Source organism: Bombyx mori, chromosome 17, assembly GCF_030269925.1.
Source record: "Bombyx mori chromosome 17, ASM3026992v2".
Lineage (NCBI taxonomy): Eukaryota > Metazoa > Arthropoda > Insecta > Lepidoptera > Bombycidae > Bombyx > Bombyx mori.
Genome location: NC_085123.1, coordinates 14,190,159 through 14,205,975, shown reverse-complemented (window position 1 = coordinate 14,205,975; position 15,817 = coordinate 14,190,159). Strand labels below are relative to the sequence as shown.

The 15,817-nt window shown below is 37.5% G+C and overlaps 1 protein-coding gene across 1 annotated transcript in view; it reads left to right on the top strand.

Annotated features, from left to right (window-relative positions):
• The window catches only part of LOC101737910 (uncharacterized), a 102,858-nt gene extending 92,728 nt beyond the window's left edge, over positions 1-10,130 (top strand). Inside the window, exons 8-12 of the mRNA XM_062673454.1 lie at positions 3,195-3,350; positions 4,064-4,298; positions 5,430-5,642; positions 6,303-6,555; positions 6,637-10,130. Coding sequence (XP_062529438.1) covers positions 3,195-3,350; positions 4,064-4,298; positions 5,430-5,642; positions 6,303-6,555; positions 6,637-7,860 — 2,081 coding nt within the window. The 3' untranslated portion in view covers positions 7,861-10,130. The remainder of the gene's footprint in view (positions 1-3,194; positions 3,351-4,063; positions 4,299-5,429; positions 5,643-6,302; positions 6,556-6,636) is intronic.
• The last annotated feature ends 5,687 nt before the right edge of the window (positions 10,131-15,817 follow it).

The window sequence follows — 15,817 nt, the reverse complement described above, 5'->3', positions numbered from 1 at the left end:
AGGTAGCGTTGAGCGCATAACTTCTCCGTACCAGCGCCACTGCCATTCAAGTCCACTTAAATGTCGCCATATGCGTCCAAAATTAATTCCATAAGATACTTATACTGTCTTGAATAAGGAAATGGAGACTGCCGTCGATAGAAATCATTTAGCGTGATTGAGTCTTCCATCTTGTATCTGAACTGACTTCATTGTTGGTATCACTGACAAACAATTTAGTCCTTCTATTGTTACGCTTGTTACGCTTATTTGAAGATGTTAAGTCTCTGGAGACCACTGATACCGTAGGCATAGAATACCGATACCGAAATCCTCTTATAACATGAGGTTAATAAACGAGCATGTTGGTGGTTACATAATAAGCAAACATATCAGCATACACTCCACCACTACTAAAATCTCTATTCAGTGCATACAATACAAGCCTACTGAAAGCTGTTTTATTTATCAAAATTCTCCGAATCCGCTTAGCTTAAATGCATTAACATAATATACAAATGGTAATTTTAAACGAAACTTGACTTAATAATAGCTTAAAAACATCGCAACTTATTTTGCATACAGTCGCACTAAATCCTCATACACCGCCGTTTGCATATCCGGCTTGTTCCGGTTTAATCCGGTTAAAAACCGGTATTTACAAGAACCGAACTTGTTGGCCCTTTTCTGCGGATGTTATTTCATTGTAGATTATCTATCAGCTTGGCTTTATACTTTGGCATTGTGCATATTTGATTGTGGATATATTTACATTTATTGTAGTTACAAAACCTCTTAAAGGGAATGAATAATAATTGAGATATTTTACTAGAGTGAAATACATCATAAATAATTTTAACAGGTTATCTTTTCAATTGGAAACTGAAGTCAAATACATATACATGTTTTGTTTATTTTCAATATAATAAACAAAAAAAAGTAAAATATTACGAATCATTTGCTTCATCTTATTTTCACTTGTTCATTCGTTGATTTTATAACATTATCATAGCCTATACATAGACATAACAATTTTAACGCAGTGACTAACTCCAAGGACTATCCCTGCAACCTTCCACGGGTATTGAGATAATTGGGGTCGACGTTTTGAGCGATGTCCGATATTGGAGTCAGTTGGAGGGCAAAGCCAAGTTGGAGTCAAAAAGGGAATCCCTAACAGAGCAAAGCGATACTTCACGCTTAGACATAGACTTTTACTTTACAAAGCGCAAATCTGGCTTCGGGTGAAATACTAATAAAGTACGCATCGCAACCGGTCATCATTCTAAATTAACCCAAAGATACAGCCCACTGAGTTTCTCACCAGATCTTTTCAGTGGGTCGCGTTTCCGATCCGGTGGCAGATTCTGCAAAGCACGGCTCTTGCTAGGGTTCGTGTTAGCAACGTCATCGGGTTTGAGCCTGTGAACTCACCTACTAGTTCGGCAAATCTAGAATAACCCTTTGAGGTTACTAGAATAGGTAGGGGAAAAAAAAACGAATCACAACTAAATCACCTTACCAAAAGTTCCGAATTTGCATTTATACATTTTGCAAGTCCATTAGAGAAGTTCGTATCATGTACCCTACATGATCTACATATTTATAGTCCTGTTTGTATGTAATATCACGAACGAACAACATGGCCGAAGCATTTATTATTAGTTTTTTTTATTGCTAAGATGAATGGACGAGCTTACGGCATACCCGGTGTTAATTGGATACATTATAAATACTTTCCTGTGTTTTCTGGTTACGAATTTCACCGGAATCATCATTGGATGACAAACACCCAAAATAAATAACTTTGTCATTTATAAATTTAAGATATACTATCTTAGGTAATCTAGAACAAAACAATACAATCAATCTTCAAAACGTATTACCCAATCCGGCTAAAGGCCCATTGGTTTCCGATGTTTCTATCGAAGTGGCCCGCATCAGCAATCAGGCCGGTCGCATAACTTAACATATGGACGGCCCTTGACCCAATAAATGTAAATGGGATGACCGTTTCCCTATTTCTTGTTCGACGCAGCCGTAGCAATATAGGGCTTCACTAGAACTACTGCGTTTTCAAGGACCGCTTTTATGAAATTAGAATAATGATCGGTAATTTTACATTGCTTAATTAAAGTCAAACGCTATTCACAAGAGAGACAAAGTAAATTACGGCTAGCGTCTTCAAAGCCACAAAGTATCTGAATTCCAGCAAGTAGAAAACTCCTTTTGTTCTCTCATATAAAATGTCTGTCACTGTCATCGTGAACTGGCGTTGCCATTAAAAATTTTGTGGAGAAATTTTGATGATTCCGTCACCATCTTTTTTGCATCTCATTACCAGAGTAGAATTTATTCCTACTGATGGCATCACTATGCACCCACAGTACATTTCCAAATATAATATTATAGGATATAGATATTTATTGATTTTAGCAGCAAGCGGCGTATTCTCTTCTAATGGCGTTGGTGAGGTCCATGAGCAACGATCACAATTCATTAGTAAAAAGGCAATTTACTATTCTACTTCCAAATAACCGAAAGGCAAAAAAACGATGCTTATTTGATTATCCGCTGTAGTTGTTATAAAATTAACACGACCTTTGAGCTAGATGATGTCATTATTTTAGTCTATTCGGCAATCAACCTGATGGTTTAAAGTAGTAGCGTACTTACCTCTTCCTATCTCATAAGTAATGGTTAATTTATATTATTTGAGCGATTCAGTGGTGCAATAGTTAGCAGCCATGACTGATGCGCCGAGGGTCGTGGATTCGGTTTCCATATCTGGTAAACATTCGTGTGATGAACATGCTTTTTTTGTCTTCGTCTGGCTGTGTATTATGTATATATGTAAAAAAACGTACATAACCATGTATATCAATCTCTGATGCCCATAACACAACTAAAGAATTAATTTAGGGCCGGATGACCGTGCGTTATTTGTTCCCAGTTATTTAGTTATTATATGTTTAAGCACTGTATTTTTGCAAAGCAATTACGCACTCTGGTCTCAATAGCGGATTAGGTTATTTAATTAATTATTGAAATGCAAATAATTTCAACTTCGTACCTCGGATTGGATGATGATGATGATATCGTCTATCTAGCCATGTTGGACTAAAAACCGCTCCCCATCAAGCGACTCGTGAGCTTTTCAAACATATTCCCAAATAAAAAACCCCCCACAGTAAATTAAAGCTTTTTTTTTTTAGGTTCGGAAAATTGCCCTTACGATTACATTCGCATTTACGATGGTAAAGACGAGTCAGCAGCCGCGATTGGTACATTCTGCGGCATGGGCAAGTTTCCTTACTCAATCATCGGAACTTCTCAAGATCTGTTCGTGGAATTCGTCAGCTCACCTGCAGGTAATGTTTGGTTTCAGATATCAATATTAATATTTGGTCAGATATCAAATTTTACTCAGAGCATCTTCATGATAATAGTTGTAATTGGTAAAGTCACGGGTGTAAGTAAGTCCTCTTTTCCTATTTAACAACCCTATTCCTAAGGAACCTAGTTCTTATCTTAATTACTCAAGTTCAGGCATATTCCAAGCTAATATGGTTGGGTATCTACCCGCTTACTACTGATTAACTTGCATGATCATGCACCAATTAATTTAATAAAACTTACCTAAAGCTGCTTTAAGTTGGTTATTTAATATAATGAAAGTATTACTTAACTAATTCAATCGCCCGTATTTCTATTTACGTATGGCTTAAAAGATTTCAAACTTCACATTCGCCGCATTTTCCGCCTCGCAATTTCCTAGACGGCGGAATCGAAGAATTCTAGAATTCCACGGTTGAACGCATCCCGCTCCTCGCAAATAAATACCATTCCGATCATAATATCTCAGATGCTTGAAGCGGCATTCTTATCCTGCATGAAAATTTCTGTTAAACTATAAACAATGGTTTGCAATAGCATGATAATAATGGATGTAAAGTCTAAAAATCACTAGAAAGAAGATTTTGGTTGCATAATCTGTGTGAACTGGTGCCTCAAAAAGTCAACACGGTGTTTCCATTTAACCATATGTCCACCAAATTACGTACAAAAGCTATTTTTGAAACAGGGCCTCTGCTAAATACTGGTTTCCATTTTAACGTCGGCAACTGGCCTGGACACGTCGAAGCCCCAGGATCCAGAGTAGGAACTTGTGATTGGCTGCTCACCGCTGAATCTTTGAAAAAGTCTGGTGACACGGAAGGAATTTTCCTGTCCGTTGCGCATTGGTACCCTCCTCATACCTCATGTACCTACCTGATGCAAGGGTTCCCTGGACAGGTTGTGAGGCTGTACTTTCCCAGGTAAGAAAGCAAATACAATTACGCAACTGTTTTTGTGAACTTATTGTCACCGCGCCCTAACGAAAATGTTATCAAGTGAGGAGATTGTACCAGAATCAGTCGGTGCAGGTATATTGAATCTTTTTATTTCACTACTGAACTCATTGTGAACACATTAGTTCTACGTCTCAATACTATAATAAATAATAATAAATAATAAATATTTACTAACAATCACGCCACGTTAACTGGTCCCATGGTAAGTTCGTAAAGAACTTGTGTTACAGTTACCAGATAACGAAAATAAATGTAAGATTTTTATTATACACATACATATATTTAATATACATCCATAACCCTGGAAAAGACATTTTTATATTTATCATACAAATATCCTCCCTTGGCGGGATTCGAACCCGCGACCCCCTTGTGTAGTGACCATGTCACTTACCACTACACCAGACGGCCGTTAATTTGTATTACTATGTATTAAAAAAACCCATAGATACAAACCCACGGAGTCTTGCACCGGATTCTCTCAGTGGGTTGCGATTACGAACTGATGGTAGATTCTGCGAAGTACTACTCTCGCTAGGGCTAGGGTTAGCCTTTCTTGTAGGGCTGGTGTCTTTGTAGTCTTTCAGGTTGGGCCCATGGACTCACTTACCCGCCCGCGCGTATCTAGAATAGATCCTTTAAAAGATAAGACATCCGGTATATTTGTATCGGGCGATGCAAAGGTGTTCGAATTCCGCAGGCAGGTACCAATTTTTCTAATAAATACGTAGATGTTCACAGCTGACTTCCACGGTGAAGGAATAACGCCGTGTAATAAAAATCAAACCCGCAAAATTATAATTTGTGTAATCACTGGATGTGTTTCGGCTTCAAGGGTGGGGCAGCCTTTGTTACTATACTGAGACCTCATATCTCATATCTCAAAGTGGGTGGCGGCATTTACGTTGTAGTTGTCTATGGGCTCCGGTAGCTACTTAACACCATATGGGCTGTGAGCTCGTGTCCACCCAGCTAAGCAATAACAAATGAGAAAAAAATATATAAAAAGGCATCAAAAGGTCTCTTAACCTTCATTCCTTCCTTAATTTAGTCAAAATAAATATAATATAGCTTAATTACCAAAATTGTCTACAGCTTCCGCATCAACCGAATAGAGTCTCCAATAGTACCCTGGACTGGTGACTGTGGAGAGTCGCTGACACTCTACGATGCTCCCAGACCGGACGACGCCCGCATCATCAAGACTTTTTGCGACACCTTCAGTAGGCCTATGGAGAAACATGACTTCGTTTCCACCGGGAACGCGATGTTTGTCAGATTTGAAAGCAAAACTGGCAGCTACAGCGGGTGAGCACTTTATTTTAATAAGAGCCTCCTGCGTGGAGACCAATTGGGGGAGACTCAACAGGGGCTATAAAAGGTGAACTATATTCTTTCTCAGGGTTCAAACTATTTTCGTAGCGAGTTTCTTCAATATCGGTTGAGTGGTGTAGAGGTGAAAACCTAAGGAACAAACAGTAGTACTTTCGTATTCATCACATTATGTTATATGTACTAGTAGAATGAAATATATACGGATTTCGCAAGTCATAGATATAATTGAAATTAGAAACTAAGTTGTTCTTAGTCGATTCTCTGCATAATTTTTTATCTACTAATTAATTCTTAAAATTCATAATAAATATATATTTCTTTTTCATTGCATATACATTCATAATAATATAAAAAAACTATAATATATATTTATATAAATAAATAACACTACATTTGAGAACTCAGAAATCATAAAATGAATATAATAATTACAAAAGTAAAAATTCTTTTAATTACTTTATATTAGTTCTGATAAATAATCCAGATTTCCCTTTCAATTTTCGAAGCTTCAATATAAGTGTTGACATTGCCAAAATAAATTTCGTATTAATTTATGTCAGACTAAAGTTCACTGTGTAAGCCAAGGATATTAGTTTTGCTAAAATCAATTTTGACCAACTTGTTCTTTTTCAGCTCTTCTTTATACTACTGGGCTCACTACGACTTCTTTAATAATACACGATTCGGAGAACCTGTCCCCGGTACGGCTTGTGATGAAGTCATAGCTTCGTGGAAACAGAGAGCTGGCCGATTACGATCTCCTTTAAACACTCTGGTCTACAAGCAGGCTCCGCCCGGCGAAGACGTCCATTGCTTGTACAGATTTGTGACAGACAAAAGGATCTTCGCAAGAGTCATATTAACAATATTAAGCGTCAATTTTAAGGTACCTAAATAAATAAGTCAAATTAATAATTTAGATTTTTTTAATAACAAGGTGCGAGTCCTCATTCTGTTGTTTTTCTAGGAGCATCCTTACACGCCAGTTTCCTGTCAAAACTGCTATGAAGATAGGGCTGATAAGCTTATAATTTGGGAACCAGGGCTAAAAGGAAAATCGGCTAATAGTTCCATAGGAATCAGCACTACTCCTCTTCCGTTACATCTTGCTGTCCAACGCTCACTCGGCTCTTGTCTTTGCGCGAAACACGCAAATACCGTCTCAAGAGCGAGGCCTTATAGAGTAGTCTCTTCAGGAGAATCTCTCAACTTGCAGTTGATTGTCGATAATGCCCATGCAGCTGCTTCTTACTTCAAAAATCCCTCACCTCTCTTTGAAGCTAGATACGAATTCGTTCATGGACCTCTTTGTGGTCCTGCGGTTCTGATTGCAGCGTCTGATGGAGAAATAGTTTATCCTCATTTAGAAGCACTCGGTTACACTGAACCACCAAAACGTATTCAATGTATTTGGGATTTAGAGGTTGAGGAAAAAAGAGATATTTGGTTACATTTCGACAGTATCAAATTTTCTTCGAGACATTGCGAGGATGGTAACATTCAAATATATCTACCTGGAAGAATAGAACCATATCTATCGGTCTGCGGCGGTAATGTTTCGGAGACCGAAAAATTACCTATTCTGTCTGCTGGAGAACTTGGGTTTGAGTCTTTAGATGATCCATTAGTGATGGAAAAAGAGAAAACGAGGTCTATCCGGATTGTTTTTATCGGGAGTGCCTCTCCAGCACGAGCTTCGTTCAAAATTGCTTGGACGGGTCTGTATCATTTACCTAAAAACTCAGATGGATCACTAATGACATCTCGATTAACCGGTGAAGGAATGAAGCCTACGGATTCAGGTCAAGGGTGCGATTTTATTTGCCCTGGAGACGAGGCCTTATGTATTCCAGCAAGACTGATTTGCAATGGCGTTGTTAATTGTCCGAACATTACAACGTCTGAAAAGAAATTCTGGACCGCCGAAGAAAAACGAGCTAAAGAAGCGTACTCTGAGGACAGTTTGAGAAGATTGGGCTACCTTGATGCTCTAGCTGGACTTCCTTTAGGAAAAATGAACGACGAATCTCCAGAGTTGTGTGCCAGGGCGAGAAGTACAGGAAGTGGAGAGTGGACTGCTCCTGCTCTAGGTGCAGGACTGGCCAGTGTTTTGGCTATATGTGCGCTAGGAGCAACCTGGCGTCTTTGCTGCCGAAAGCGGTCTCCTGACGAAGAATCTTTGGATTACTGACATGCGGCCCGCGGCGCACCCAACGCGCCGCCGTCGCTCCATTCGCGTTCCACATCCAGGGACTTACCAATGGACTGGAGCCTCCATTGACAGCCGCTGTACTGAGTGCCTGTGCCCTCCGTTGTTGACAACTGAACGCTCAAAAAAAAAATGTTGAAAACGAACACGTGCATTATAATTGTTTAGATTTTGCACCACACTAGAGTTAATTATCCCATTGCAGGAAATTCCGCTGTTGCATCCATCTACCCGATTATGTTGAGGGCAACAAGTTGTGATAAAGGCGCTCAATAATGTTTGTAATTACGTGTATATACCCACCCTATTTAACCAAGCCCTACGATATAGTGTGCTTCAAACGGATCATAGGTTAGAGCGAGGTGATAATATTCAAACGTTAAGCAGTTATATTATCAATTAGATTAATTTATAATAGTATTAGTGATTTTTGTAATCCAGTACTCAAGTTCATGCGTTTATATTATTTTCATGCGAAGATTTATTTAATTTGTTTGTATTGTAGCACTAGCTTTAAGCGGGAGAAGGTAAATTTTATTTATTTCATTATGTCGTTCATTGTGTTATAAGTGTATACATAATTGTTAACGGTTTTATTGACGTCATCAATAAAACTTCTGTAATGAATTCGTTGTGGGGATGAAGCTTACAACGTCAAATACTGTATATTGAGATGCTCCTAAAAAAGAGCTCAACTTAGCCCGCTCAAAACATGCCCACTGACCTACTGGAAATCGTTAAGTATTACCATCAGGTTTGGTTACCAATGCTATGAACAGTTATACCAATAAGACTTCAATCATGCGTCTTTTGACACCAGCTGATAATTGAAGTATTTAGACTCCACCACTCCTTTTTTCATGGGCAGGGGCCAAACTTCCTACGAGGTCCCCGCGCTTAGGGGGCGTGCGTGGTATTTGGGACTTGGCGATCTGCAGATGTTCGGCGCAGGCCGCGGGCCAAAGGATATTAAGCTCCACTACTCCATTACTATACTATTCTTGAGAATACTATTATAACTAACTGGTGGCTTAGGATAGTAATTAATATTGATGTCCATAGGCGCCAGTAGTCACTTTACATCAGCTGGGCAGTGAGTTCATTCGCTCAGTTGTGTGTGTATTGTTGTATGCCCATTATATGTATATCTACGAGATTATTAACAAATCTAATCAAAAACGAATCACTATGACGAAAAATCCTACTATGTATTTAATTCAAAAAATTTTTTTTAATTTATTTCACAGGATTATGTCACTGCAAACGCATTTACTCATAAGTCCATTGACACTTCGACTGAACATTGTCATTTTTTAATGTAAATATCTCTCAATAATAGGAAATAAGTATCTTATGTACTAGTGTTTAAGGCGAAATTTCAAATGTTGCGGATATTTGTTGTTTTTTATCAAAACAACACATCTGGAGTTTTAATCGTCATGATAAAAATAGGTATCATGAACATAGCTATTAACTATTGAGGTTATTATTTGTTGAAGCACAATTTATTTGCTGCCACCGAATTCAAAACCTAAAAACTAAATCGAGTGATCTAAAATGACACGTTCTAATACACATTGTTTTATTCTCTGATAATAAAACTAAAATTCATTGGAACGCAAATAGTGTGCATCAATAGATAGATGCATTAATAGATAGATTTTACTGGTGGTAGGACCTCATGTGAGTCCGCACGGGTAGGTACCACCACACCGCCTAACTCTGCCGTGAAGCAGTAATTAATGCGTTTCGGTTTGAAGGGCGGGGCAGCCGTTGTAACTATACTGAGACCTTAGAACTTATATCTCAAGGTGGGAGGCGCATTTATTTTGTAAATGTCTATGGGCTCCAGTAACCACTTAACACCAAGTGGGCTGTGAGCTCGTCCGCCCATCTAAGCAATAAAAATAAATTAATAATCATTATCATGTTGGCTATTGCCGCGAGAAATAAAATCTTCTACTTTTGAGGGTAGGAAAACTTTTAACATATTTTGATACTTGGACTTCGACTCCAAAACAGATGGTACCATTTACGCTATGACGTCTGGTGGTTCCATCACTTACCAACAGTTTCTCAATTAATCTATCTGTCGAACCACGACAATGACATTTTTTTTTTATATATATTTAGTTGGGTAAAATTCGTTAGTATAATTCTTTACCACAATAAGTCTAGTATCCTCTGCATAATATGTTGGCTTGAGAATTAATCATGACGTGTTAAAGAAATAAATATATATTTTTCGCATACAATGTATTTTTAATTCAAGCCCTATTGTTTCTATAGCCCAGCCCCTCCAGTAAGCGAGACGCATGGTCGAAACGTATCTGCCAAAGCTCAAGTCCTGTATAAGAAATAGTGATTTTCCTAAGTAAAACTTACCAAACATGCCTTCATAGACAATTGTCACGATGATAAAATAAAAACATATTAAAATACAACGCCATTATTAGACTTTATCGTTTTGAATTACCAAGCTAATAGAAATGGAGTAGTAAAAGAAGTGGCGGTAGGTGGTATTGCAAAACCGCACGGATTGATACCGCGTTCCTGCCTAGTTTTGTCGCGAAGCCAGTTCCGAATTGCGTATTGAGACAGCCGTTATATGATGCAATTGAGACTTGGATCGGCGGCATTTCTGTTGTGATTTCTGTGGGCCTCGATGACTACTACGCACCGGCCCAGACCACTTAGTACCAGATCTTGAACCCATGGGACTACGAAGGGACTTTAGTTCTCTTTGTGTCATCATGCGAGTAATCCTGGTGTTAAGACCTCTTGTGAGTCCGCGCGGATCGGTACTACCACCCTGCCTATTTCTGCCGTGAAGCAGTAATGCGTTTCGGTTTAAAGGGCGGGGCAGCCGTGGTAACTATACTGAGACCTTAGAACTTATATCTCAAGGTGGGTGGCGCATTTACGTTGTAGATTTCCATGGGCTCCAGTAACCACTTAACACCGGGTGGGCTGTGAGCTCGTCCACCCATCTACGCAATAAAAAAAAAAAACCCCTTATCACAATCACGCAATTGAATTTCGAGTCGATTATCAACTGCTGAACTAAGCTACTGCACAATGCGGTTCCACTACCATTTCGACGGGAATGTTTATCGCCACGTAATATTCGTGAGTGAATGTACTAGTCGTATGCTCATATGCCTCTGAAGACAATAAAAATGATACGGTATGTGTCTCTGATAACGTAATGATGTTATTTTATTGATATTTTTTATAATTAACTGAATATCTCGAGGTCGAGCTAACCGCTTTTTAGTCACTTCGGAACTTTATCGCGAATTAAAAGAAACCGTATTGTTAAGCGATAAATAAAATCGTAAATGCGAAAACGTCATTAGTGAAACTTCGGAACAATGAAAGAAATTAATCAAGTTCAATAGAATACACATCATTATTGATTGCGGAATAATTTCGACATACGACCTTTTGGATTGCCGATACGTTTTAAACGAAAAACCTGATGTAGTTATAAAACCGAACCATAAGGTGGGAACATAAATTCATTTAAATACCCGACATTAATAAGTATTTATAAAAACGTGTTGACGGGAAATGCTCATTCCGATATTTAAAATATATTTCTATCATTATATAGAAATCATTCGTGTTTACTTTCATTATCGATTTTTAGGTTTTCTAGAATCGAAATCTATTGTTTTTCTTTACTTGTTCACCAGAGCTCGCCTGATGGTGAATGGTTATCATCACTCATAGACGTCAGCAAGGCCAGGAGCAGAGTCAAGCCACAATCTGCTTTTGTAAGTCTTGTCATATTTGAGATTGTGTTTAGGATTTTGGTGCTAAGTACTCGAGGGTCAAGAACGTTATGTACTTATCTCGTATCTTTCTAACGCCCATACTATAGCAGAATCTCTTATTTTGATGCCCGTGAATGTTGAATTAAAGATTGTACTAGCACAATTGTAAGCTGAGCCTAGTTTTTCCTTGTTTATCAGTAATTTATACCAACCTCCCATATTTAATGTGCGTAAAGGCTTAGTCACAGTCCAATTAAGTTTGGAAGTTAACTTAACACCATGAGGATCTTGACCTTGGCTAGAAATCTACAAGAATAAAAAAAATATCCTTAGCAACCAAGCTCTATCTGCCAGTGACACAACATTGAAGTATTCACGAAATTATTTACCTCAAAAAACACAAAACATCTATAGAAAATCATACAAATTCCTAAAGTAATTAGATCCACTTCAAAACCTCTCCAAGTTAATTCCGACCGTTTCAGAATGTCCGTGGAAACGTAAAGTCAATTAAAACTGAGATCTTATTATGTAAACGCGATGGCTTTCCGACTTAGCCGCCGAAGTTTTGTTCTCAAATTACTTTCACTTCGAAATCGTTTACCATCTAGGTGTTTGCTGTTTGGATTATTCACTGGATTTCCTAGAGTTTGTCCCATTTTTGGTTCTGTAAATTATCAATTTGGTCTGTTAGATAAAAGAATCAGATGTGTAAGTAAGTAAATCACCACTGTCTACATGACGCTTATGGCGTTATGGTAATACATGATCAAGGTGAAGTCGTGGCTATTATAGTGTCACAGTAGTGCATCAAACCTAAATACACTATAACCCGATCCCCGATTTTGAATATTTACTAATTTAACAATAAATTTGTGTTATATTTATTGCGCTTTGCTATTAAAGGTTAACTTTACGAATATTTTCTTCGATCATCTTCATATCTCTATTATCTTCATATATTCAATTTTAATCCCCAAAAATTTGTAAGCGCCAGGAGGCATTCAATCGGTTCGACTACCCCAGCGACCATCCCCAAAATCCAGCAATATTATTATCATCCTGACTTAAAGAAGGGCACGTTGGGCAAATATGGATCCCGCTATTACCTTTTTCTGTCGTAAATAAGTAAGCATTTTAATTAATTTGTCATCTGAATGTATAAGTATTTCAAGAAAGTCTTGGGGTTGGAGCTCAAACCTGTTAGGAGATTCTCGTTCCTAGGGCGTGCGCGAGGTATTTGGGAATGGGTGATTGGGAGCGGACCGCGAACCTATGAAATGGAATTTAAGGTTGTATAACCGTCCGATACCCTGCTGCGAACTAGGATGGGGTTAGGGGGCTACCCCGACCATGGGCAATACTGTAACCAGACATCCAGCCGACAGAGGCTTCAAGGCGATTCGCCCGGTCCTTTCAGACTGGGTGAATCGCAACCTAGAACTCACTACCTTCCGGGCGATCTAGATACTCATGGGACACGGCTGTATCGGAGTGGGACCCCAACAAGCACTCAAGCCATCTCGAAAGAAACGGTGAGGTATCTGATCGCCCTAACGGCGTTTTCGCGGATCAGGGCGTAGTACCCAACCGGTGCATCATACAGCACCATGGACCGCACCACCCTTATATAGAGATCTCATTGATTCAAGAAGATTGGTCGCTTACCTTCCGATATATATATTTTTAAAAGGCCTTATTAGATTACTACCTAACTTAACACTTCATTTTGCATTATTTGCCTAATATTCACGGTAAAACAATAAAGATTTATTATGAATATAATTTCGTAAAGCATTGTATTTTCCAATTATTATAGAAATATATTATAGACTGTAGACCAAAAAACTCACTAAGACAACTGAAGCGGCTAATCCGATCAACAATGTAAGAGATTGAGACAAATAAGTTAATAAAAGTTTCCAATGTCCCAATGTTACATCGAAGTCAGAGGGATAATTAAGTTGAAGATTGTGTTGCGCGCTTGACTTAATGCTTAAAGACAAATAAAAAAATCTAAAGAACATTTGGATAGCCTTTATGAAACATCTATTGCATAAATAACGAATATTATTTAGGTTTGGAATATTAGGAAATAATTTAAAATTTTGTTAACAGATTAAAAAAGATATTTTTTCGGAAACTCATGTAAGACTTCCATGTACATACTATAACATTCTAAGTGTATATTTAGACAACTTTGTTGATAAAGTCGATTTTAATACTTTCTGTCTGATTCAGCATATTAACAAAATGAATTTATAACCTCCAACTTCGAAAATATGCCACAAAATCACCGAGTGAATTTATAATACTGGCCGATTTATGACAATCACAGAAGGAGATAATCTCAAGCTGAATTAAAGGTAATAACAGAAAAATAAACATAAAAGTAAACATTTGAATGAAAGATACCGAAATAGAGTGACACTATACTATAGATTTACTTAGTAAACAATTTAGCACCTGATGCACTTAGTGCTTATGGTAGACTAAAAGTGACTTGGAGGCTAGAAAACTTTTAGACATGAATGGAATATACCTACTATTGAAACTGAACCAGGGGCTTCTTGGTTGAGATTTATGAGACCAGCAACTCAGAACTAAAGGAGAATAGAGATAACAGAACTGAAAAATCTAAATTCGTTTTTTTTTTCATTTAACGTATTATTTATTTAATCAAAATATCTCAAACCATGAAGGTTCTATGTCAATTCGAACTACCTATTACAATAAAACGGCAATTTCATACTTTAACCCCTATACGACCACTGATGTTATAACATTGGACTGACATAATGACAAAAGAGTGATAAATCTTAACGTAGAATCATCTAGTATATCCAAAAGTAGCTTTTCATTTTTTATTTAGAGAAGCAGTTCACAATTCAGTTGAGATTTTGACCTCGTGTCCAGGAATCGCTCGAAAGCAAAAATAATCGTAAACAGGTACAAATAAAAAGTTGAAATTGCTGAGATATCTTCGGATCATCACATTATCCAAATAATTAATTTTTGGACGTGACACTTTCAATATCAAAACTTACAAAATGAATTTAACAAATTCAGTTTATATTTAGAGAAAATCGAGAACATCGTTAAAGAAAGAAAATTAGGGTACAGCAGGCAATTGCCAATAAAAACGAAACGGCAATCCGTCCATGAATGGAAATAGGATAATTGTGGACTTAGACGAATTACGAATGCGAAATGCGAATACTTGGGCAATTGCGTTTCAGAATTTACTAATGGAGCACCTAATGGAACGGATTAATGGGCTCGTTGGAATTTTATTTATCATATTCTATTTTTTTTTTCAAAATGGAAAAGGCTAAATATCACATTATTGAAGCAGTCATACGTTTGAAATATTTGAGCGGACGACGTACACAGTAAAGACTCCAAACACATGTCTCAAGGTGGGTGGCAATATTCAAGCTGTGATTCATGTTTATGGGCTTCGGTAATCACTTCACACCAGTTGGGCTGTGAGCTCGTCCACTCATCTAAGCAATAAAATAAAAAAATCGAATCTTTGAGCAGAGCTAACTATAGTTTCTCGGATAAATAAGCGATGCAATGGTCCCACGTGCCAAAGAATGTTCTAAAATTAAATACACACACAATTATTTTGGAGTTGTGATGTCCACCCCGAAGTCAATCCGTGGCCACAGGATTTCACACACCTATTATATCCCGAACTCTTCAAATTTTCTATTTTATTATTATTCTGCTGTTATAAAAGTTTATGAGCTATTCTATCCGTAAAACAGAAGTGTGATTGCCTAGGATCTGGAAAAAGCAAGACTACAATAAAAACACCGACTTTAATTACCATCAAAAGACACCCTACTAACTCAACAAACTTACTTCCGAGTTTTTTACTGTTATCAAAGTTATTGTAACCTAAACAAACTGAATTTACACTAGATAAGGAATTAGTTTAATACAAAAATTAAATTGACTAATTTAATTTAAAAATTAAATTCCACATCGACCACTCCAACTGTCAACATTTTATTCTCGTTCTTAATTCAGCACAAGCAAACAATAATTTACATTTATTAACTTTAAACTGGGTCAACAATACCAGTCATTATACGATTAAAAAAAGAATTTGAACAAATGAGTTACAGGTATTTCTTGTTATCAATGCTATT